Source organism: Macrotis lagotis, chromosome 3 (assembly GCF_037893015.1).
Source record: "Macrotis lagotis isolate mMagLag1 chromosome 3, bilby.v1.9.chrom.fasta, whole genome shotgun sequence".
NCBI lineage: Eukaryota > Metazoa > Chordata > Mammalia > Peramelemorphia > Peramelidae > Macrotis > Macrotis lagotis.
Genome location: NC_133660.1, coordinates 172,936,529 through 172,959,797, shown reverse-complemented (window position 1 = coordinate 172,959,797; position 23,269 = coordinate 172,936,529). Strand labels below are relative to the sequence as shown.

Below are 23,269 nucleotides of genomic sequence, written 5' to 3'. Positions count from 1 at the left end.
TTTGGTTCATCTTTTCAGACAGAATTGGGCTAATCAACTAGAAAAAGACAGTTAACTTACTATGTTTGATTCAATTTTGCTCCTAAAAAATTTCTATTAAGTCTTCATCTACAAAGCAACTGTCAATCATTTGGATTTGTTAAAAATTGCTTTCAGCTCAACATTTTTAGATTTTTTTGTTATAATATCTTTGAGAAATAGTTTAATATTCTTTTTTGTACTTCAAAGAACATATTTAATGTTCTGATTTGAATTTCTGAGTTTTACAATATTATCAGTGGAAGAATTGAGCAATGTAAGAAAATGAAGACAACTTTTGAAAACCTCTCCTACTGGTTTTATAAGCATGACAAATTATATTTTTTCAGACTTAATCTATCAAGGAGGTGGAGAATGGGATTCACGCTATTACTGATATTTAAAGTTAAAGATGAATAGCAAATATTCCTCCCATGATTTTATTACTATTCATTTTTTTTGAGATACATTTTTGAGTAAGTTCATAGGAAGACACTGGTGGAATATTAAAAAGTTGTGGCTCTCTAACTCACTACTCAAATAAATTCTGTACTTGTCTTTCCTGAAAAATTAGCATCCCAATTATTACTTAAGAAAAAAAATAAAAATCAGAAATTTCTCAAGATCTTTCTCAATGTAATAATTATCTCAAACTAAAAGAAAGGAAGGACCACCAGGAGTCTCCAGTGACACAAATAAAAGGTACTAAGTACTAAATCAAAGTTCTGTATTTCACATTTGATGAGATCTTATTAAGAATTCATGTTTTTCCAGGAATTTCATATTTTCTCTCTGAGATGACAAAGGATTCAAATTTTAGTATAATATATTGAATTTTTAAATATCCTGAATCTATTATCTCTTCAAGTAAACTTATTCATTTAGGAATTTAGGAATTTCTGTTAAACCATGTGAAAATAATAAAGACTGTGAAATCCATCTATATTTTCCTATAATTAATATTTTTTCTAAAATATTTAAATGTTAAAATTCAGCAAAAACTTGTAAAGCAACTGCCTTTGCTTGTAATGTGTTTTTTTATTTCCTTCCTTTGTTCCTCTGAAAAAGAAATAAGATTTATCACATTTATAACATTTTTGACATGTTTAAATAAAGAATGAGGAGAGGAATTTAAAATTTTAAGAGATAATCAGCGAGATACATAAAACTCTATTTCTCATTAATTAAAATTACTGCTAACATAGTCAATACCCAAAATTTGAAAACAGGGAGGTAGGCATTAATTTTAATAATTTGAAACCATTCAGAGACATGGTCCCAAATCATATAGGGGACCCTGTATAACTACGGTTAAAAAAATTACATAAAAAACCAAAACCACTTCTGTTCTCCTTGAATATACTTTTTCCAGTCCAGGAATCAGAGTCCATTGCTTAAATTGAGTTCACTCGTAAAATGATCCATTATAGAATGTTGGGAGTTGATTATATGTCCAAAATACAGGAAGAACTTGTCATTCCTTCCATTTTATATGAGAAAACATGAAAGGCAGAATGGTTGGGCACTGTTTGGCAAATTATGGGTCTGATTCATTCACTGCTGACTGACATTCTTTTAGAGTAAATTATCAAATTGATTGAAGGGAAGCTATTTATATTTAAAGGAAAGATATTTTATGAGACTGGGGGTTATAGCTTAAGCACCCTACAGTATCATGTAGAAATCTAAAATATTCATTAAATAATTTTTTAAAATTTGTACTGTCTTTAAAACTACTTATTTTACTTGGACAGTAGATGGTTAAACAATAAAATAATTCATGGTAAAATAAAATCTCTGAAAACAGTACTAATACTACACTGTAAGGTAAACAAAAATTTTAAAAAACATTTTTAAAATAATATATATTCTATATACTATGTAAGCATTAACTGAAATTTGTTATAGTGAGTACATCACTAATATATCACCACATTGAATAAATAAACCACTATAACAGTGCATAAACTATAATATTTACATATAGTCACTCTTAAATTCCATTCCATCTCAGGAGAATGCTACATAATTTTTTACATTAGTTAGCTAATAGTATTAAGAATAGGATACTATCGTACCACCACTTTAGAGTGGTTATCTAATAGAGTAAATTAAAGAATAACACTTACCTTTTCCCAGTGAACAATTTCCCAAGCACCATTTCTCAAAACTGAAAAGGAAGAGCACAATAACATATCTTGATACGATGTCCTCCCATCAAAAGCAAATTTCAGGATGGTAATTGTAGCTGATTACTTTTTTAAAAAATTATGTAATACAGATTTTAGGTTAAAAATTTTATTTGAAGGAAAAATTGTTTAAAAGTTACACAATGAATATAAAATGACTATATATGTCAATTTTAGATCCATATATAGTCATTAGAGATATATTCCACTTTTTTATGATGTTTTTGAAATTATGCTCGGTTCTTGAAGTTTATGCCAAAGGAGAGCTTTGAAGGACCCTACCAAACTATAAGGGCATCAAGTGCAACTTGGTTGATGGGTTGTATGTCATTGTCCATCCAGTTATTTAAAGAAACTTATCCTCAAGTTTGCTGTAGGATAATGAATTGGGGGAAGAAGTTAGGTGGCCCTGTGGTTAGCGTGTGGAAGTGAGGAAGATGTATCTTTCTAAGTTCAAATCTGGCCTGTCACTTTCTAGCTATGTGAGCCTAGATAACTCATTTAACCCTGTTTGCATCAATTTCTTCACCTGTAAAATGAGCTGCAGAAGAAAATGGCAAACCACTACAAGAAAATCCCAAATAGGGTCATGAAGAGTCAGGCACAACTGACTAGCAATGAATTTTTTGAGTACAATAACACTCAACAACTATCTACTAAAGTATAGAGATCGGAAAGTGATTATTCAATCAGGTAAAACCATAGATTTTGAATTTTTAAGTTATTAAAGGTCACCACTGAAATAACAACTAGAGAAATGGAAGAATTGCATGACTACAATTTAGAAATTACCTCATACAGATAAATTTTAAGCAAAAGAATAAAGTAAATCTAGTCAACTGTTATAACAATATAAGGATATGGAATAGAACTATAAAATATATTAGTTTAATATATGAACTTTTATAGATTTAGAATTGAAAGGAACTTTAAAAAATATTAAATCATATATATCCTCTTTTTTCAGATGAGGAAGCGAAGCCTAGAGTAGTTAAGTAACTTGGGCAAGACCATTCAAGTAGTAAATCTTAAGCACTTTTAAATAAATTGTCCCAAATTTTACCATCGCCACATATGCTTCAAGTAGTTGAACCTGTGAACATGTTATCAATTACTAGATAATTTATCATCTAAAAGTCAAAGAAGAATGGCTTCATTGGGGGCATAAATAGCATTCTTTTCCATATTGTGCTCTAAAAACCTATATTACTTTAAATTATAATATTGATATCATTAATTTTAAACAAAATCATAATTTAAATTAAGTATTAACAAAATTTCCAAAACAAGAACAGATGAATTTTATCAAGTTCATTTTGTAAAGGCAAGTCTAGATAGCTTTAATTTTTCATGGTAACAGCACTGGAGGAAGACAAGCATCCAAACTATAGCTGAATTATTGATAGAGACCCTCCAGCATACTGGGTAGAATTGAACACGAGTACACATAGACTGAAACTCTTTGAGATAGATCATAAAACATTTCTCCAATTTCCTTTAACTCTGTCCCTGAAAGTATTAATCATAGTACTAGAGTATCCCCTCAAATTAGTTGCATAGCATATTAAGTTGTTGCTCAATAATAGGTTTGGGTTATGTATAGATGAATTTAAAAATAGAAGACAAAAAGGTCCACACTACATAGCATTTCATAATCCATATTAGGATTTCTTATCCTCTGCAGGGCTTTGAATGGTGCTTTTTCCCTCTGCCTGAAAGATGCCATCAAGCTTTTGTGTTTTAAGCTTCCAGTTTCACTTATTCATTTCTTTAGTTTTAAACCCTAAACCTAAATAGTAAGCTTTAATCTTACTATTATGCAAACTTTAAATAATTGTCAGATTTTGTTTTGTTTTTATTGTAATTTTACTACATCACTTTTTACTGCATTTTCTTGTTTTATAATTTGATTCTTTTTTAAACTATATAATCATCACTGAACAATTTCCATGTGCTACATCTTCCACTCTGGTCTTATCTGTGATGCTGCAATTTGCACAGATGTGATGCTAGACTCTAGAATAACATTCCAGTGTGGTAAAGTCCAGGAAAGAATAATCAAGCTGGAAAAGTTCAGACCTAGTGAAATAATGTTCTCTATTGAAAGACTAGCCTAGCTATAGATTCTAAGTTATTTGGCTACTATTAAAGACTCTCTACTGGATTGTAGATGAAAGGTAAGCTGCATAGGAGGAGGCCAGTCCTATAAATATTGAAATGAATATTAAGGAAGACAGGAAGAAAGAACACTGACTCTGGAATCAGAGGAACTGGGTTCAAATCTTAGCTCTGATACTTCCTACTTGCACAGTCTTAGATAAGTAGCAAAGTTCCAAGGCTTCCAATTCCTGATCTGTAAAATGGGGGTGAGGATGAAAGTAGGTGGGTGGGGCTATTGGACTAGCTAGTTTTTAGGATCTTTTACATGTCTTATGATTCTAAGTATATCTATATACATAGTACTATCCAGTACACCTGTCTCCCTACAGCTTTCATATTAAAAACAATAGCATAAAATAGCATATTAAAAACAATAGTATAAAAACATAACATTAAGCAGTTTACATAAAAGATAAACATGACTACACAACTAGAACTATTTCTCAGATTTGTGTTGAACTTTTTTCTAAGGCCAGTTTTAGAAAGGAAGTATGTTTACTACGTGAGTGAGCTGGTGTTTGATATCATTTTCCAGTGTCAAAATAGGAAGCCCTTATAACAGAAGGATATAATATGTGGCAGTGACAAAAACAGAATATTTAGTCTCACCAGATTTGGAAAAATGGCTCTGTAATTTACTATCTACGTGACTCTAAGCAAGTCATTTAACCTCTTCAAGACTCAATTTCCTCATTTCTAAAAATGAATGGTCTAGATTGAATAATCTTTAAATACCTTTGTGGTTCTAGGTCTATCTATGAAGCAGAAGACAGAGAATTGGCTTAGTGGCTTTGGAACTTAAAATTAGACTTGATTGAGGTACAGTTACTTTGATGTTGATTATCAGCACACATACAAATAGGGAAGTAACATGTTATGACAAACCTCTCAGATGCAACTTCAAGAACCAATAATTCACAGTTCCTAAAGTACTGCTTTGCTTCTCAGAGGGAATTTTTTTTTCTGTTCCTATTCCCCACTTACTTTTCCCCCCCTCAAATTTGGTACTGTGATCACTTACCTCATCCTTAACCTCACTTCTTTCTTATATCCTGTCCTATCACTCTGTTCACATGATTCTTGGACTGTCCACATATTACATTCTTCATCATTTCTTATTACTTTCCATTCATGAAAACATTTCTTTCAATTAAGCAATGAGAAGAAAGTTGAAAGTTTTGCCTGCTACAAAATATGTGTCCATGTACCCTGTTTTATTTATAGCTCTTCAGGATGTTATAAAACTCAGTGTATTTTAAGTTATTAAAATTTAACTATTAAGGTTTAAATTAATTAAATTAAAACTACATTGACTCATGAGATATCCTGTATATTGTTACACACATCTATTATGTGTTTATTATAGATAGTCTTATATTGAGCTCTCCTTAATAGCAAAGGCTGTTTTCTTAATTATAATTTGTTTTTCAAGCACCAGTAAAGAAAATAATAATTATAATAGTTGCCATTTATATAGGACCTTATTGTTATCAAGTATTTTTAATATTTTTTATTTGATCTGACACGTATACAATAAGCCCTTCAAAACTGTCAGAGAGGGCATATCAGTAAAGACACCACACCTATAATTCCATCCTTATCTCCTCATTCCATAGTGATATCTGTAAAAAGAATTTTGATGTGAGTTCAGAGAAATGATAGACTTGATACCAGGACCAGAAACTGTAAAGAGAAGATAACCCAAGAGAGATGGAAGACTCTCAGATACAAAGCTGACAACAGAATGATCCTGAAGAGGAGGAAAAAAGCAGAAGTGTCTTCTGACTTTCTAAAACATTTATATGTTTTTATCCTTGAGCTATGCTTACAACATGCATTAGATTGCAAAGTAAACCAGTTATACCGAAATTTAGCTATTTAGTTTTTTAAAAAACAACTTCAATGACCTCAGGCTAAGAACTCTTATCCTTAAAAGAATGATAAGATATACAAAAGGAGCTCTAACATGAACTCAAATTTTAAAGGTGGAGTGAAAGAAAATGAAAAGAGGAATAAACTAAGGATGAATATGAATGAATGGCAAGTAAAAAGAACAGTGTCTTGTTTTGGTGGGGAGAAACTCATTGTCTATGGACAATTTTTAAAGCTTTTTTTGTTTAAAAATATGGATGGACTGAAAATGATTGAACAACAAAGAAGGTCATATTTGGAAATGACCTCAGACACCATTTAGTCTAATCTATATATATATTTAAAAGACAGTCATATAACTTTTGCTTAAAAACTTCCAGTGAGAATCACAGTATATGAATGTAATGGAGTACTACAGTTTTCTAAGAAATCATGAGCTGGAAGACTTAAAAAAAGCCTGGAAAGACTTATAATAACTGATGCTGAATGTAGTGAGCAGAACCAGAAGAACCTTGTACACATTATCAGCCAAACCATGTGATGATCAACTATGAAAGACTTAGCTACTCTTACCATAGTTCAGTGATCAGAGACAATTTTAAAAGGCCTGAGATAGAAAAATGTCATCCAGATAAAAAATTATGGAGTCTGAATGCAGACCAAAGCATATGGTACTCACATCTTTAAAAATTGTTTTATGTTTTTATTCTCTTTTCCTCAAGGCTTTTCTCCCCTTTAGTTCTGATTCTTCTTTCACAACATGACTAATACGGAAATATTTTACATGACTGAACATTCAATGACATGGGGAGGGAAGGGAAAGAGGTAAAAAAAAAATGGAATCAATAGCTTGCAAAAATATGAATGCTGTCTCTGAGGTACTACTTCACACCTCTCAGACTAGGCAATATGACCAGAAAGGACAATGATCATTGTTGGAAGGGATGTGGGAAATCTGGGATACTAATACATTGTTGGTGGAGCTGTGAACTCATACAACCTTTCTGGAGAACAATTTGGAATTATGTCCAAAGGGCAACAAATATACATAACCTTTGATCCAGCAGTACAACTACTAGGTCTATACCCTGAAGAGATGATGAAAAAGAGTAAAAATATCGCTAGTACAAAAATATTCATAGCACCCCTGTTTGTGGTGGCAAAGAATTGGAAATTAAATAAATATCCTTCAATTGGGGAATGGCTTAACAATTTGTGGTATATACACACGCGCACACACACACACACACACACACACACACACACACACAAACACATATCATGGAACACCATTGTTCTATTAGAAACCAAGACAGATGGGAATTCAGGGAAGCCTGGAAGGATTTGCATGAACTGATGTTGAGTGAGATGAGGAGAAGCAGAAGAAAATTGTATATGCTAACAGCAACATGGGGGTGATGGTCAACCTTAATGGACTTACTCATTCCATCAGTGCAACAATCAGGCACAATTTTGGGGTATCTGCAATGGAGAATACCATCTGTATCCAGAGAAAGAATTGTGGAGTTTGAACAAAGACCAAAGACTATTACCTTTAATTTTTTAAAAAAAGTTATCTTATAATTTAATTTTGCTATCCTTAAGGATTTGATTTCTCTCTCATCACATTCAACTTAGATCAGTGCATACCATGGAAACAACGAAAAGACTAACAGATTGCCTTCTGTGGGGGGCGGGGGGGGAGGGAAGCAAGATTAGGGGTACAATTATAAAATTCAAAATAAATAAATTCTTAAAATATATAAATGCTGAAAACTACCTTTGTATGCTATTTGGAAAAATAAAATAAAATAACATCCAATTGAAAAAACAAACAAAGAAAACTTTCAGTTTGGTAGAACCTACTTTTTTTCAAGAAAACTCACTACTCTTTAGGTCACTTCTAATTGATGGAAAGTATTTGCTTACTTAAGCTTAAATGAGAGTCTTTGTCATTTGTATTCATTGATAGCAATTCTATAATGTATAACTAAGGACAAATTTAACCTTTCTCTCTCAAATGACAGTTCTTTGAGTATCTAAGTACAACTATCATATCTTTATTTGCCAAATTCCATATCTACAAATCCTTCAACCAATCGTCATAGATAACTTATACTAGAGACCTTCAATATACTGTAGTCTCTCCTGTTCAGTTTATCAATGTGCATCTGAAAGCTTGGTTCCCAGAATCAAACACAATACGCCAAAGTGAAATGACTAAAGCTAATTATGGGAAATCAACTATCTACCAAGTCCTTATCTTTCTCATTGCTGCCTTTGATTGTTTTTTTCTTACTGCATTAAATTTCAACCCATACTAAGTTAGTGGTATAATAAAACACAGATTCCACCCCCCCGATGAACCACTTTCTTTCTTTTCAAATCATATTTTAATTTATTTTTCCAATTACATGTTATGAAAGTCTTTTAACATTCATTTACATGTGTATTTATGTCACATAATTTCCTTCCACCCTCCCCCTCTGTCATGAATAGTCCAGTGAAAATTGTGTTTTACATATTTTACATATTAGTCATTTTCTGTATGAGGAATTAGAACTAAAGGAAAAGAAAGAAAATAATGGGATAGGAAGAAAAAATATAAGGGAATTTTTTTAAAAAAGTGAACATGGTGTTAATACACATTCTGGAGTTTTTTGTTTGTTCATTTTATTTTCTTTGTCTGAAGATGGATAGCATTGTTCCTAAGAGGTCACCCAGGATTGTTCTAACTCTCTGAATTGCTGAGAGGACCTGTATCCATCAAAGCTGATTAACTCACAATATTGTTGTTAATGTTCTAGCTCAACAAGGTCTTTTAGAAACATATGTAAGCTATCTCTGCTACCTTTTACCACTTATAATAAGCATGCCATTTTTTTGCTTTTCTCAAAATTGATAAAAATTATTATATAGCAGCAATCCAAGCAAAGAGACACTCCATGGAGGACCTTCTTCCAGTTGACATCAAACCATCAGTAACTATTTTTTGAGGAGGTTCTGCTCACTGATTTCCCCTTTTAGATGTTCACTAACCATCTTCAAATAATCTAAAGCAGTGTAATGCCCTGAGACCAATGACAGAGCAAATAATCTCACAGGGAATCTAAATTGGAAAAATAGGAGGAGATGTACATGTAAAAATATCTTCAAATCCATGAGAAATGACAGAAGAGAAGTCCTTGTCCCATATTTGAAGACTCAACGCTAAGCAACTGAAGCTATGGTTGAAATCTGAATTATAAATTAGTCTTTCTAGTTGAATTCATCAGTTAAACAAGCAGACTACCTAGCAAAAAATGAGGAAGCAACAGAATGTTGAATTTATAGGACCACCATTCATTTTTAGATCCACTGAAATTTTAAAAAATTCCCTTCAAATTTGTTATTACCTCCCCAAGATAGTGTTTCCATAATTGTGCAAATCCTTAAAATAAATAAAGTCAGGCTATGTTTAAGGAGAAGAGAAAATGAATGTATAATCTTTTAGACCCAAAGCTAGTCAGCAGGAACAATCTAGCAAGTAGAGGAGACAGGCTGGATTACCAGAGTAGCCAGTGGGCAGTTCCAATTATTAGAATCCTGGGAGGAGCTAGTAGAGGAAAATTTGTAATACCATTAGCTGACTTGTCCTATAGCTTCATTTCTCTCACCCCAGCCAAACCCTTTTCCTCTTCCCACACACATTGTTACCCACTAAAATATTACCAATCTTTAAAAGCCAAGTAAGAATAATAATTAATTAAAGAAGCCTTCTCTTATTTCCCCTTCTCCCCAAGTTTGGCATAATATTTCCTTCTGCCAAATTCTCATGGCCCTTAGCTCACACCTTTCTTATTTAGTTTAATTATAAGACATGATAAAAGGAGATATTTGTATAATTTCCTCGTTTTTTGAAGTTTGGATCTGCATTTCATTTAACAATGTATTTCTTAAAATGCCTAATAGTGTCATTGACTGCACTCAATAAATGTGCTGAATTGAGCATTCATGGTAGAAAAAAATGGGGTCATTAATAAAAGAATCACCATTAGTGTCAAGTATCTTAATTTTGAACCTAAAATTGTATTTTGTGATATCCAGGAAACCTGTGGTGATGGTTTTTTTAAAGTTTCTTCGAAATAGAAAATGATGATTTATGGATTTCTACCAGACTACCAAGTTAGAACTCAACATTAAAGGTGAGTAGAATGAGGGTTATTCAAATTTGGAACAGTTATTTTTAAAATATTATTTTATTTTTATTATGTACTTTTACATAATATGCATTATATATTTATTATAACATTTAAAATATATTATATTAATATGTATTATTGGTCTAATTATTTTATTTCTTTTTTAAATTCTCATTTAGCTTATTCTCAATAATGAAGACAAAACAAGACTGAAGAGGGAAAAGAAAATAATCAGACTTTTTGATCACTAAAATGGGCCTTCATTCTTTTCAGATATAACTACATTCAATCAATAAGGCAAAGCAAAAAATATACATTCCCAACAATTCTGATTCATGTAAACCTTTGAATTTTTCAATAGTTTATAAACATAATAATCTAGTATGTGTGTGAAAGTTCTCCATATCTCCCCAACTTCTGACTTCTGAGTCATGGAAATAACAACTTTAAATAGCTCTTAGGCAAGTTGGGATATTGGGTGTCTGGGCAGATGGAGAAACCACAGCCAAACAGGGGGATGGGACAGATATGTTGGAAGAGGAGTAGCAAACTAAGAACTTCTAGAGCTCAGTGGAGACTAGAAATGAAGTCAGAAAGAAAGGAATCTAACCAGCTGTACCAGGTAAACAAAAAAGGTCTGATTTTTAAAATATTAGGGAAGAAGTTAATGAGACAGCTTCTATTTGCAAGTGTAAAATATTTAATTTGGTGTCTTTAAGCTTCAATAACTACCAGAAATGTCTTATGAGACAAAAAAATGGAATGTCACCATTTTCCTTCTAATCTTTTGTCTTATAAGTCTGAGAGAAGCTTTGCCCCCTTTTAATCTCACCCCATGGTCTTTGAGTAGTCAACAATACTTCCACTCTAGTTTTAGTGAGAGAATCTTATCCCCAGGATTAAGCAGACAGAAGCAATTGCTTCTTGAGCTTGCAAATTTAGGTTTCCAAGAGTTCCCAGTCTATAAAAAAAAAGATTATTTTTCAGCCTAGGAAAGGAAGACCATAGAAGGTAATAATTTAATTCCTGATAAGTGCATCATGAGACATGTATTTTCAAATATGGCCAATGTGTTGACATGGTTTGCTTGACTTCACATATGTATTGCAAAAGTAGGATACTCTATGCAGAATGGAGTAAAAAGAACATTGAAATAAAAGGAGGGAGAGAATCAATAAAGCATTAAAAATACACATAAGAAAACAAAAATGCTTAGAAGGACACATAAACTGGGTGATTATATAACAGTTGCATTAAACCTAATATATAAACTTTTGGAAAACAAATATTTAAAAAAACCCATAAATTCAGTTTCATTTGTATTCTCTTTTATGTTCTTTGTTTATTGAAGTATTTCTGCTAGCTTGTGATTAACTTCATAATAAAAATAATTCTTAAAAAATCTGGTCTTATAAGCATTCAGGCACAGGTCTAGTCTCACATTGAAAAAGGCTTCTCTGGTGGAATAATATGAACCTCTGCAGACAGTAGATTGATGTACCAAGGACAGCTTCCTCAGCAGCACAAGAGTGAGAATGAGTGGGTATGTGCTGATTTCTCATTCAAGAGGGTGAAGAATGTTGGAAAAGGAGCTGAGTTTCTAGACTTCTAATGTTGCTATTAACCAAGAGAGAAAGAGGAAAGTGCTTTAATTTCCATAATGTAAATTATAGATTAAGCATTTCTTTTTTTTTTTTTTAGGTTTTTGGAAGGCAAATGGGGTTGAGTGGCTTGCCCAAGGCCACACAGCTAGGTAATTATTAAGTGTCTGAGACCGGATTTGAATCCAGGTACTCCTGACTCCAAGGCCGGTGCTTTATCCACTACGCCACCTAGCCGCCCAGCATTTCTTTTCTAATCTGTAAGAGAACTAAGATTAATGAATTATATTAGAGAAAGGTGAACTTTGGAGGATAACATGACATTATTGTTAAAGTGTTTTGAAAATGACAAGTGTGATACCTGATTATTTATATCATTAATAATAATAGTAATAGTAATAATAATAATAATAATAATAATATGATGATGATGATGATGATGATAATATTCCCTTCTTGTACACATGTAGCAATCTCCAATTCAACCAAAGCAAACTGGAGCTTCATTCTACTTTAAATGGCAACAGACTGCTTTTATTTTATTTTATTTTTATTTTTTGCAAGGCAATGGGATTAAGGGCTTGCCCAAGGCCACACAGCTAGGTAATTATTAATTATCTGAGGCTAGATTTGAACTCAGTTAGTCCTGACTCTAGGGCTGGTGCTCCATCCACTGCTCCACCTAGCCACCCAACAGATTACTTTTAAATGAAGCATGTTGACCTATTTAACAGCAAGCCATAGACTCCTCTTAATATTTTTCTTATCTTCTATCAGTTGCCAAACTGCCAAATCCTCAAAGTGATTAATACACTTAAAATAGATAAAAAATAGATTATCTCAGAATATAAATGCAAAGTCTTAGTCTAAAAGCAATTATTCCTGGGATCTGAAATTCACAGCAAAAACAATCTGTTCTCTAAACTTTTTCTATAGTTCTAAGCCTCCCCAACCCCTTATTAGTTCCTGAAACAAGTTTGTCCATATCACTTATAGGCCCTGGTTTATGCTCAACTAAGTTTCTTGTAGAGACATCAATTTCTGGAGTTAGAAATGATAGTCAGATTCATGCTAAGTATCCTGCAATTTTTGTTCTGGAAAACAGTGACCCTATCCATTCAATGAAGCATGATCTAAGGAAGACAAAAGAAATATTTGTAATAATCACGCAGAATAATTTTATCTGCAACTGGTAGACAAAAGAAATATTTTGAGAATGAGAAACAAAAACAGTAGCAGTTATAAGTGCCATACCATGTGGTAGCAGGCAATTGTCAGAGAAAAGGGCAATTTTTCAACATACTAGATCAACTTGCTGTCAACAATTAGGAGCCCTACAACTGGACACATCTCTATATATGGTAGCCACCTATAGGAGAAATTATGTGTAAAATACGAACATCATCACTATCATCACCATCATAGTATTTATATTGTACTTCAAGATTTTCTTTTGTAAGTAAAAATTTTTATAGTTTTTCCCCAATCATAAAAACAATTTTTAACATTCATTTTTTAAATATTCTGAGTTATAAATTCTCTCCCTGGCTCCTTATGACTACCCTCTCCCACACTGATAAGGTAAACAATTTGACAAAAGTTAGACACATATGCAGTTATGCAAAATGTATTTACATATTAGTCATGTTACAAAAGAAAACAGACAAAAATAGAGTTAGAAAAAGTATGTTTTAATCTGCATTCAGACTCCAATTCTTTGTTTAGAAGTAGATAGCATTTTTCATCATGAGTCTTTGAAATTATCTTGGATCAATGTATTGAGAATAGGTAAGTCATTCACAGTTGAACATATTGTATTCTGCTTTACAATTATTATCTCAGTTGATCTTCACAAAATTAAAAAAGTGGGTGCTTTTACTGTACTCATATTACAAATGATGAACTCAAGGCAGACAGCAGCTAAGTGATTTCCTAGTTACACAGCTAGTAAAGTGCTTGAGGTTAATTTGAACTCAGATCTTTCTGACTTCAAGTTCAGTACTCAATTTCATGAACAAAATCCTGCAGTCTTCTTATTTTTGCTTACACCCAATACTTCATCTTCTCTCTCCATGTCTTCATGCTGACTGTCACTTCTGGATGGAACATATGTTCTCTTTGTCTTCATTTTTCACCTTGTTAGAATCCCTAGTTTCCTTCAAAAGTGCCACCTACAACTTGTGGTCTTTCCTGAACCATCCACCTCAGCTACTAACATTTTTTTTCCCAAAATTATTTTGTATTAGATACATATAAATCTCTAGATATTAGATACATATCTGTATGTACACATAAATATATATATATATATATTTATATTTAGATATGCATGTATTTATTCATATGGATATTGTCTCCCTGATAAGACCCTTGCAGATATTTTTCTTTTATCTTGGTATCTCCAACACCTAGTCCAAGCCAGGTACACAGGAAATACTCGATAATTTGTGTTGACTGATTCATGCTAAATTAGTAAGTAGTAAATTTCAGTGATACTTCCTTCATGGTTTCCTTTCCATCTTATCATTTTCCCATTTACACTGTCAATTTTTTATTTGTGGGCCTAAACTCTCAATACTCTATTAGAATAGCCTCTCTTCTTTTATTCTTGCTCAATTCCCCATCTTTGTACATCATTATCATTAACTTTCCTTAAACTCTACTTTTTAACATAATATCAAAAACTTAATGTTTCCCTATCACCTATGAAATCAAGTTCTAAATTCATAAGTTTGATATTTAATAAAACGAGCATTCAGGGAATATTTGTTGGTATGACAAAAAGGGTGTTGTTAACAGATTTACCTTCCAAAATAAGTTTTATTTAAGCAAATATTAAAAATTAATGGATGTCACTGAATCCAACAGTTTCTCTTTGGAAGGTTTCCAAGGGCATTCTAAGATATAATAAAATCTGGCTTAGATTTTCCTTAATTTATGAAGAAAATTTTGATAATGGATTGATCATGAGAATAGTTCAAAGCTGCCTCAAATGCTCTTCTAGCATCTTCCACTTGGCATAACTAAACTCCAGACTACTACCTAGGAACCTTTTTGAAAGAACCCCAAGGGACCACAGATAAAATCCACACATATATTGTATAGCATTCAATATTGTCAAAAGAATTAAAGAATTTATGGATGGTACTTAAAATAACGTTGCTTTGTGGCATTTAACTATATTAAAAACATTATCTTCCAAATATATTACTATTGTAAATCATTCTAATGTGAATTTAAATGTCATTCTGAAAAATACTGGGACTCAGATTCCAGAACAGGAATGAAGACTTAAGGGATACATAGACCTTGAAACTGAATTATATTTAATTGGTATCATTTCTTCTCCAAATATGTTAGAAAACTATAAAATAAGAAATAATCAATCTTACCTTGTGTCTGTTTCTTATTCACTGCATTATCAGCCTTATGCCGTTTCTGAAATATGTTCATTAAAAAATTTCATTATTAAAAGTGATAATTGCAGCATAATGCATACTCTCTCTCTCTCTCTCTCTCTCTCTCACTCACACACACACACACACACACACACACACACACACACACACACACAGACACACACAATATTCAACCCCCAAATGGCTTAATTTGTTCTTCTCATTCTAATGAGTATTTAACTCCAATTTCAAGGTAAATTAACAAGTACACAAACAAGTTATGAGAAGATGAGTGAATGTGGGCAGGAGTAGAGAAACTCAAGAATGGGCATTCAGGCAAGAATTTTAAAACTGAAAATAATAAACAAGTCACTTCAGTATACTACTATAAGTTGGAACACATTTCTTCAAAGGTAAGAATTAAAGGAAAATAATGATAAGCAAGCCTTAGAGGATCAAGTGAAGGAAGTGGGACTGTATAATCTTGAGAATAGAAGATTCTGAAGGTGGAAGAGAAAAAAGGCAATCGAGGGGCAAGCCAGCTACCTTTAGTTGTCATGTGGAAAAAGCAGATGAACCACTTAGCTCCAGAAAGCAGGGATTGCATAAAAGGGCAGAAGTCATGAAGAGCCTCATTTTAACTTAATATAGGAATATATTTTTCTAACAATTCAAAAAGGCTGAAAATTGAATAAGCAGACTTGTTTGAATAAGTTCTTCATTAGAAAAAGATAATTCAAATAATTGTTGAATATGTGTTGAACTCCTTATGGAGAATGTTTATGGTTCACATAGGGAATTGACTTGATGACTGCTAAGTCTCCTCCATTGCTAAGTTTCTAAGATATTTTTAAGGTAAAACAGAAGGATGTTTATTAGCACACTCTAACATGCTGACATGTTAAAATGTAGAGGTCTTATAAAACTTTGAGTGAGAAATTATTTAAGTTGAGTGAAGGTTGTCTATATTATTTTTATAAGGTGCTACAAATAATTACTATTATGTACTCAATAGTACTCTCTAATTATACATAGACCATAACACCTACCTTTCCTACCCTTTTGAATACTCCCTTATTTACAAGCCACTGACAGAAGACATACACCCAACCACCTATATTTAAACCACTAATCAAAAGAGTGATTTATTGATAGCTGGGAAAGAGATATTTAAGTAGAAGGCAAAAAGTAGGTACACTAGAGTATGAAAGGGAGCACAGAAGAAAATATCTCAGTTAGAAAAAAGGCAAATAGGCACCAAAGTAGCCACCAAAAGTTTGATTTTCCATAATCTCACTGGAACAAGTGTTCTTAACTTGTAATCCATGAAGTTGGATGGGGGAAAAATCTTTACTCTCAGGTCTGGCTGAAATTTAATTCAATTATGAATGTTTAAAATTGTGTAATTCTGCTAAGGAGTCAATAGGATTTCACACTGTCCTACTAGAAGCATTGGTTAACAATCCTAAGGTCACTGTACTAATTCATATAACTTTTGGAATAGTGCAACAGCTATACATTAAAACTCTGGGAAAGCATAGATTGCAAGTCTAGTGCAGAAATATTTTGAAATCTAAATCCCAGTCAGATTTAGTTTGCCATAAGTTTACCATAACATGAAGCAAACTGGGGCAATGAGATAGGGACCAAAAATCACTCTTAGTCTTTTTAATTATCAGAGCATTGTGTGCTTCTACAGATATCTTCTAATTGGAAAAATGGGAGAACTTGCCAATGAGAGGATTTTGTAAACTTTGTAGCACAACACAAAAAGGACTCTACCTGAAAAAGACTTTTTGTGTGATCTAGGACTGGGATAGATTAATTATGCTTAGAATAGCATAGAAAAGTACACAATCAGAGGAATCTAATGATTAGAAAGTGTAGTTATCCCTTTTCTAGATAATCAATGGCTGACATGCTAACAAGGAGCTGCAAATGACTCTATCAAATTTGGTGATTATGATCCTCATCATGTCTAGACAAAAATCGTTCTCAAGATGAATTGATTTGTTAAACACTATAACTTTGAACTATTTTCACATTCAAAATGTTTGCTTCCAATATTATTTATATTGTGAAATTTTTCAAAAAATGGATTTCCTCACAAAAAAATAGTTGAAGTTTTAGCACTGATTGGCATTATTATTATGCACACACATCTCAATTAGAACTTATTTTCAGAATTTCACCCGCTATATTTTTAAATTTTTAAAAAATTAACAAAAAATCTATTTTCCCCTCCTCACGCTCTCCATTAAAAAGAAAAACATAACCTATACATCAAATATGCTTAATAAGCATATCAAAACAAATTCCTTCATTGGCCATGTACAAAACTTACGCATCTCATTTTGCCCCACTTAGGTCCATCATACTTAGTAAAATGGTGGATCGCATGTTCCTCTAGATGGGCTGTCTATTTACAATTTTTAATGAAGAAAGGAAGGAAGGCTTTGAGAAGATACAAACATTCTAGACCAAAATGACTATCTTGTTCAGTTATTTTCAGTTGAGTCCTACCCTTTGTGACTCCAATTTGGAGTTTTCTTGACAAAGATATTGGAACAGTTTGCCATTTCTTTTTCCAGCTCATTTTACACATGAGGAACCTGAGGTAAATACATTTATGTGACTTGCTCAGGGTCACAAGCTAGGAAATGTTTGAAGCCAGATATGAACTAAGAATATGAGTCTTTCTGACTCCAACACCACAATCTATCCACTGTATCATCTAGTTGCCCTAGTATGTGTATTGCACGCCATTTAAAAATTAATTAAATTTTCTGGTTTTGGTAAAAAAGTGGATTCTTGTTTTTTTGTGAATTTAACTGAACCTTCCCAATAAAAGAGAGAATAAAAAGGTTACCCCAATCTGGGATTTAAAAAAATGTTTAAGAGATATTAGAATTTAAAACTTTAATTTTTCCTACAGCTTTATTTATTATCCTTAAATCTTGTTTGTGACTTTATGTCTGCTATGAGTACACAGTATTGCACATTTTCAGGAAAACAGAAAAAAATAACCAAGGATAGCATGTCCTCCTAAAAGATATATATCCTCTCCAATAAATAAGTAAACTCTGATACTAAAGGGTTTTTTTCCCCCTTTAGTATCAGAGTTTATTTATTTATTTTTCTACTGTAGAATAGACTAAATTTAAGCATTTTTTCCTTGAGCTAATTGTTTTAGTCTAAATGTCCTATAGTTACTTGCTATCTAACTGTTCACCAACATTTTAGATTTAATAATGCATTTCCTTATGTTAATCCTCAATTAAAATGTTTTTTGCATGTGATACCTATAACAAGCATTAATTGAAAAAAGGCTAATAAAACTTGCTTGTCCATTTAACATTTGTGCATCTATTTCTGTTATCAGCAAATTGTATTGTAAAAAGATGACAAGTCCCCTTTGATGAAAATTAACCAATTAAAATCAACCAAATATCTCAACATTTAGCAGGAGAGGCATTGAGGAAACATAATAAAGTTTCTTTGAAATAATTAATTTGTTACTCAAACATAGAAATAAAGCATTATACCATCTTATTTAAGGCATCAAAAATTACAAGGATGGGGCAGCTAGATGGTGCAGTGGAAAAGAGCACTGACCTGGGAGTCAGGAGGACCTGAGTTCAAAATCCAACCTCAGACATACACTTAATACTTACTTGGTTGTATGACCTTAGTCAAGTCATCTAATTATATTGCTTTATTAAAAAAAAGAATTAAAGGATCTGTGCCATGATAATATCCATTTAAATGCCAATTTCTGTTTCAATTTTGGTTGAATAAATATCTGAATAAATATCTGTTATTTTTATTCTTAATTATCTTTACTATTATTGCAATTGTAAACAGTAGCACTATTAGTCATCATTTTATATTTCCAGAACATTTTCTTCTCATATTAGACAAGATTTTAGAGTATCAAGCACTAATGGTAATAGAATTACATTCAAACTCATTCCTTCACTTTCTATAACTAATTTGCACATGTATAATGATCCTTGAGGAACTTCAGGGGTTTCATACTGTCTAATAGTCTATGTTTCTGCAACATTTAAAGCAATATACTCATTCTAAAATATGTAATATGATTCAGTTTTCTGTATCACACATTCTCAGGTGAAAGGATATGAAAAATCATAGCAAAAAGTTCAGGAACCTGACTAGGTGGCAGAAATGTATTCTTTAAAAGTAAAAGACTATAAAATAAAAAGGTAGCGTCATGAGCAGGGTCAGACTCTGCAAGTACAAATTAAATGCCAGAATTTTGCATGGAAAAAGTAATAAATAAATAATCCTTCTATTGTATTTGCCTACAGTTTGGAGATAAAGTGACATCAATTTTTTTAAGCTAATGATCAATACAAATGTCATTTTCAAAAAAGAAGACAATGTATGTTAAAATGTGCATGCATACACATAAACTATATTCCCAGATTTTTTTAGATGTCTGAAACCAATACTGATGATTAAAACTTCATTTGACCTATTTAAAATTCATAAGAACAAATTGAATTGAGATTCTATGGCTCATCTCAGTCCTCTGAATGTTTGCCCAGTTTGGTCTCAGAGAGAAATAATATTAATTCACTCCTCGAAAAATAATATCAATAGTATAGCAACTCAAGGAATGGCTTACTGAATAGATAATGTCTCAGATTATTTTTCCCTGTATCTCTTCTCTTCTTGTCTCAGAGATTGATGAAAGCCAAATGACTAAGAATCAATTCAGTCAGTCAAAAAAAATATAAAGAGAACATGACAAACGGAATCTTGGATGCTTCAAGTAAGATGGCTAAAATAAGGTTAGAAAGGAAAAAAAAAAACCCTCTAACCTTGAATTTTCCTTCTTTACATTTCCTCATAGCAGCTGTAAAAATAGTAAACTGGCTTTTCAAAAAGGAAGAAAAAGAAAACTTAGAACTACTGAAATGAAAGAAAAAGGGTCAAAATAACTTAAGGAGGAAAAGGACAGTTTGAAACAAATGAGAAGAAAGAAATGGACCAGAAATATTTAATAGGAAGGTAATTTAAAGATTATTAGCTCCATTGATGGAACATAATGCCTGGATATTGAATTCCCTCAAGGTCAATTATTGTATTTCATTTATCTGCCAGATTATAAAAACCAAAGTTGGAAACTTGAACATTTTAAAATATTAGTACTACAATGATATTTTTATCTCTTGAGGGTATAGTCTATATATTTTTTAATTCAGTCTGCCATCTCAAACATCTTGTGACAAAGTGTTATATAACAAGACTACAAAATAAAATTACAATTAAGCTGCACATTTTGTTTAGAAAAAAAACTTACAATATCTTCAATGATCTCCTTGATGGCTGCCACTGTTAAGATAAATAAGAGAGGAACCAGGGTTGTATAGCGACCTGTCGGTGATACATCAGGTATTTGCTATTTAAAAAGAACAGGAAAAAAATGTAATGAGAAGCAGCCTTAGATTTGTAATATTGTCATAACAGAACTTCAAGCCTTCCATGTTAGGGAATATCAATATGCCCCATTTACAAAAACTTGTGTCAGTTGTCTCAAATAGATGAGGGAAATCTTTAACAAGTTTCACGAAGAAGATCAAACATTTCAAGCGCAATTCATAAATACTTCCTTATGAACTACCTAATTATTTATCTACATGATAACTAATAGCTTTTTTTAATCTAGAAGACAATTATCACTTCAAAATACAAGTGATATCTTCTCTAGACATTTCACTAGTTCTCTGCAGGAATCAATCTATCTCAAGAGAATTTATGATAAGAATTCCCTATAAAAACCACTTGAAAGGTTATCTACTCACAAATAGCAATATAATAAATTAGTAAAAGCAGTTATAAATGAAATGGAATTACGTAAGGCAGAACTATGGAAAAATTATGAAAATTCAACTCTCTTAATTTCAAGCCTGAGAATGAGATATAATCCTATTCTTCACCAACTCTTTCATTTTTTTTGGTGGGGAAGAGGGGCTTAAAAAGTCTAAGGCAGTTTTTTTCAAAATGAAGAGAAATTAGTTAGTATCAGAGGTCATAAAAATCACTTTTAAATGAAAAGAACCACTATATAAAAAAGGTATAACCTCTAGCTCTTTGGTCCTATTGCACTTGGAACAATTTAAAGAGAATGGCCCAAATTATTCTGTGAACACTATTGTTATGGAAGGATTCTTGCATTTTTTCCTATCCTTGATCATCTATTACCAAATTTAACAAATAAGTAGATGCATGATTCAAATTCTAATCTTTGGTTTTTATGTTTAAAATTTTATGTGTGAAATATTTAGTACTTGTCCCATATACTTCAACATTTTATATTCTCAGATTTCATCCCAAGTAAAAAAATCAAATTTCAGAATTATTGCAACATATCTAGTTTAAAAAAAACCCAGAATTTTATATACCCTAGATCAGGGAACCCCCTCAACCCTCCTATGAGTCATATTGGTTTGGTTTTACCAGGCAGGACTTGAAATTCAATAAATCTAGGAGCTTTTTAGGGATGAATTAATTAAATGCTTGACCCTGTGAATAATGTTATAAATATCCAAATGCTCTGTGGCAGAAAAAAAGATTTTCCCCAATACAGATCAATGCCTTATGCATTAATGTTAAAAGAAAGCAGCAACTTGTCATAATGGATAGAAAACTGGCCAACTTAGGGAATCAGGAAGTTCTGTCTCTGACACATAATTAATTATGCCGCCCAAGGTGAGTTCCTTAACTTCTCTGTATTCAGGGAATTATCTAGAACTACAAATTCCAGAAGAACCACAGATTTGAATAGTAATTACAATTTCTCAAAAGGAGTACTTTTATAATCCTGAAATCACAAATATACATATGCATCCAGAAAATTAGTAATGCTCCCTAATAAATGCTATTATATTATTCAGTCAAAAGTCCAATATTTTAATAGAGCTCACTCCCCCATCTATATATTATTGAAGAATGGTTTAAAAAATACCTAAGCACCAGCTACACTCATAACATGCTAAAGACATATAATTTATGAGCCCAAGCCCTGGATTGTTAAGAAATGTAGACAAATTTCAGCTACTGCCATAAAACTATTAACAAAAACTGTAGTCCAGAGAGAATGAACATGTGAGAAGGAAACACTTCATCAGGAGCTATAAATACCCCTGGGCTCAAGGAGCTGATAATTACACTGGTGAAAATCAAGTATTAACCAAAACTCTCCAAGGAGTATTTCAGAAAAGTACATCGTCTCACAATTCTCCATAAACAAAACCTAAGGGAGCAGAAGAGGAAGATTGGGGCCTGCTGTTTCAATCTGGTAACAGGACACAACCACCTGGATTCATACTGTGAGACATTCTTCTAGGCAGAGACTTATCCAAGTTCCACAGCCAATGGTGGTTAAGAACTATTACCTATGGCAAGAGAGCAGGGAGAGTAAAAACCTTGAAATAACACTTTAAGAATCTGTTCCCTTAATGATCTCATAAAGAAAACAGTTGGAGACTGCAATCACATTTTAAATGGGTGCAGAAAACTAAATTAATTGCCTCATGGGAATTGCCTTTAGAGATTCTCATCTGTAGCTAATTAGCTATGTCTTTGGCTAAGAAAACCTTAAATGACCTTAAAGTTGCATATCTGTTTTAGAAAAACAAAACAAAGCACCCCTAATAGGATGAATTTGGATTTGAAGTAACAGAGTCAAAATCTTGCTATTGCTACTTTTGTGACTTTGGATGTCACACTTGGGTCCCAGTTTCCTTACCTTTAAAATGAGAAGATTGGATTAGTTTATGGTAATCATCCTCTCTAACTTAAGTTTTGTGAACCTATGACCC

General features: G+C 32.2%; 1 protein-coding gene across 6 annotated transcripts in view; it reads right to left on the bottom strand.

Annotated features, from left to right (window-relative positions):
• ATP8A1 (ATPase phospholipid transporting 8A1) overlaps positions 1-23,269 on the bottom strand; it is a 290,003-nt gene that overhangs the window by 215,401 nt on the left and 51,333 nt on the right. For 4 of the 6 annotated variants that reach the window (XM_074229523.1, XM_074229525.1, XM_074229524.1 and 1 more), the window contains exons 4-6: positions 20,749-20,847; positions 15,414-15,459; positions 2,148-2,188 (exon numbers count right to left, since the gene is read on the bottom strand). In XM_074229523.1, coding sequence (XP_074085624.1) covers positions 2,148-2,188; positions 15,414-15,459; positions 20,749-20,847 — 186 coding nt within the window. Of the gene's footprint in view, positions 1-2,147; positions 2,189-15,413; positions 15,460-20,748; positions 20,848-23,269 lie in introns of those variants that run through there. The other 2 variants (XM_074229527.1, XM_074229528.1) reach the window with 1 other exon arrangement.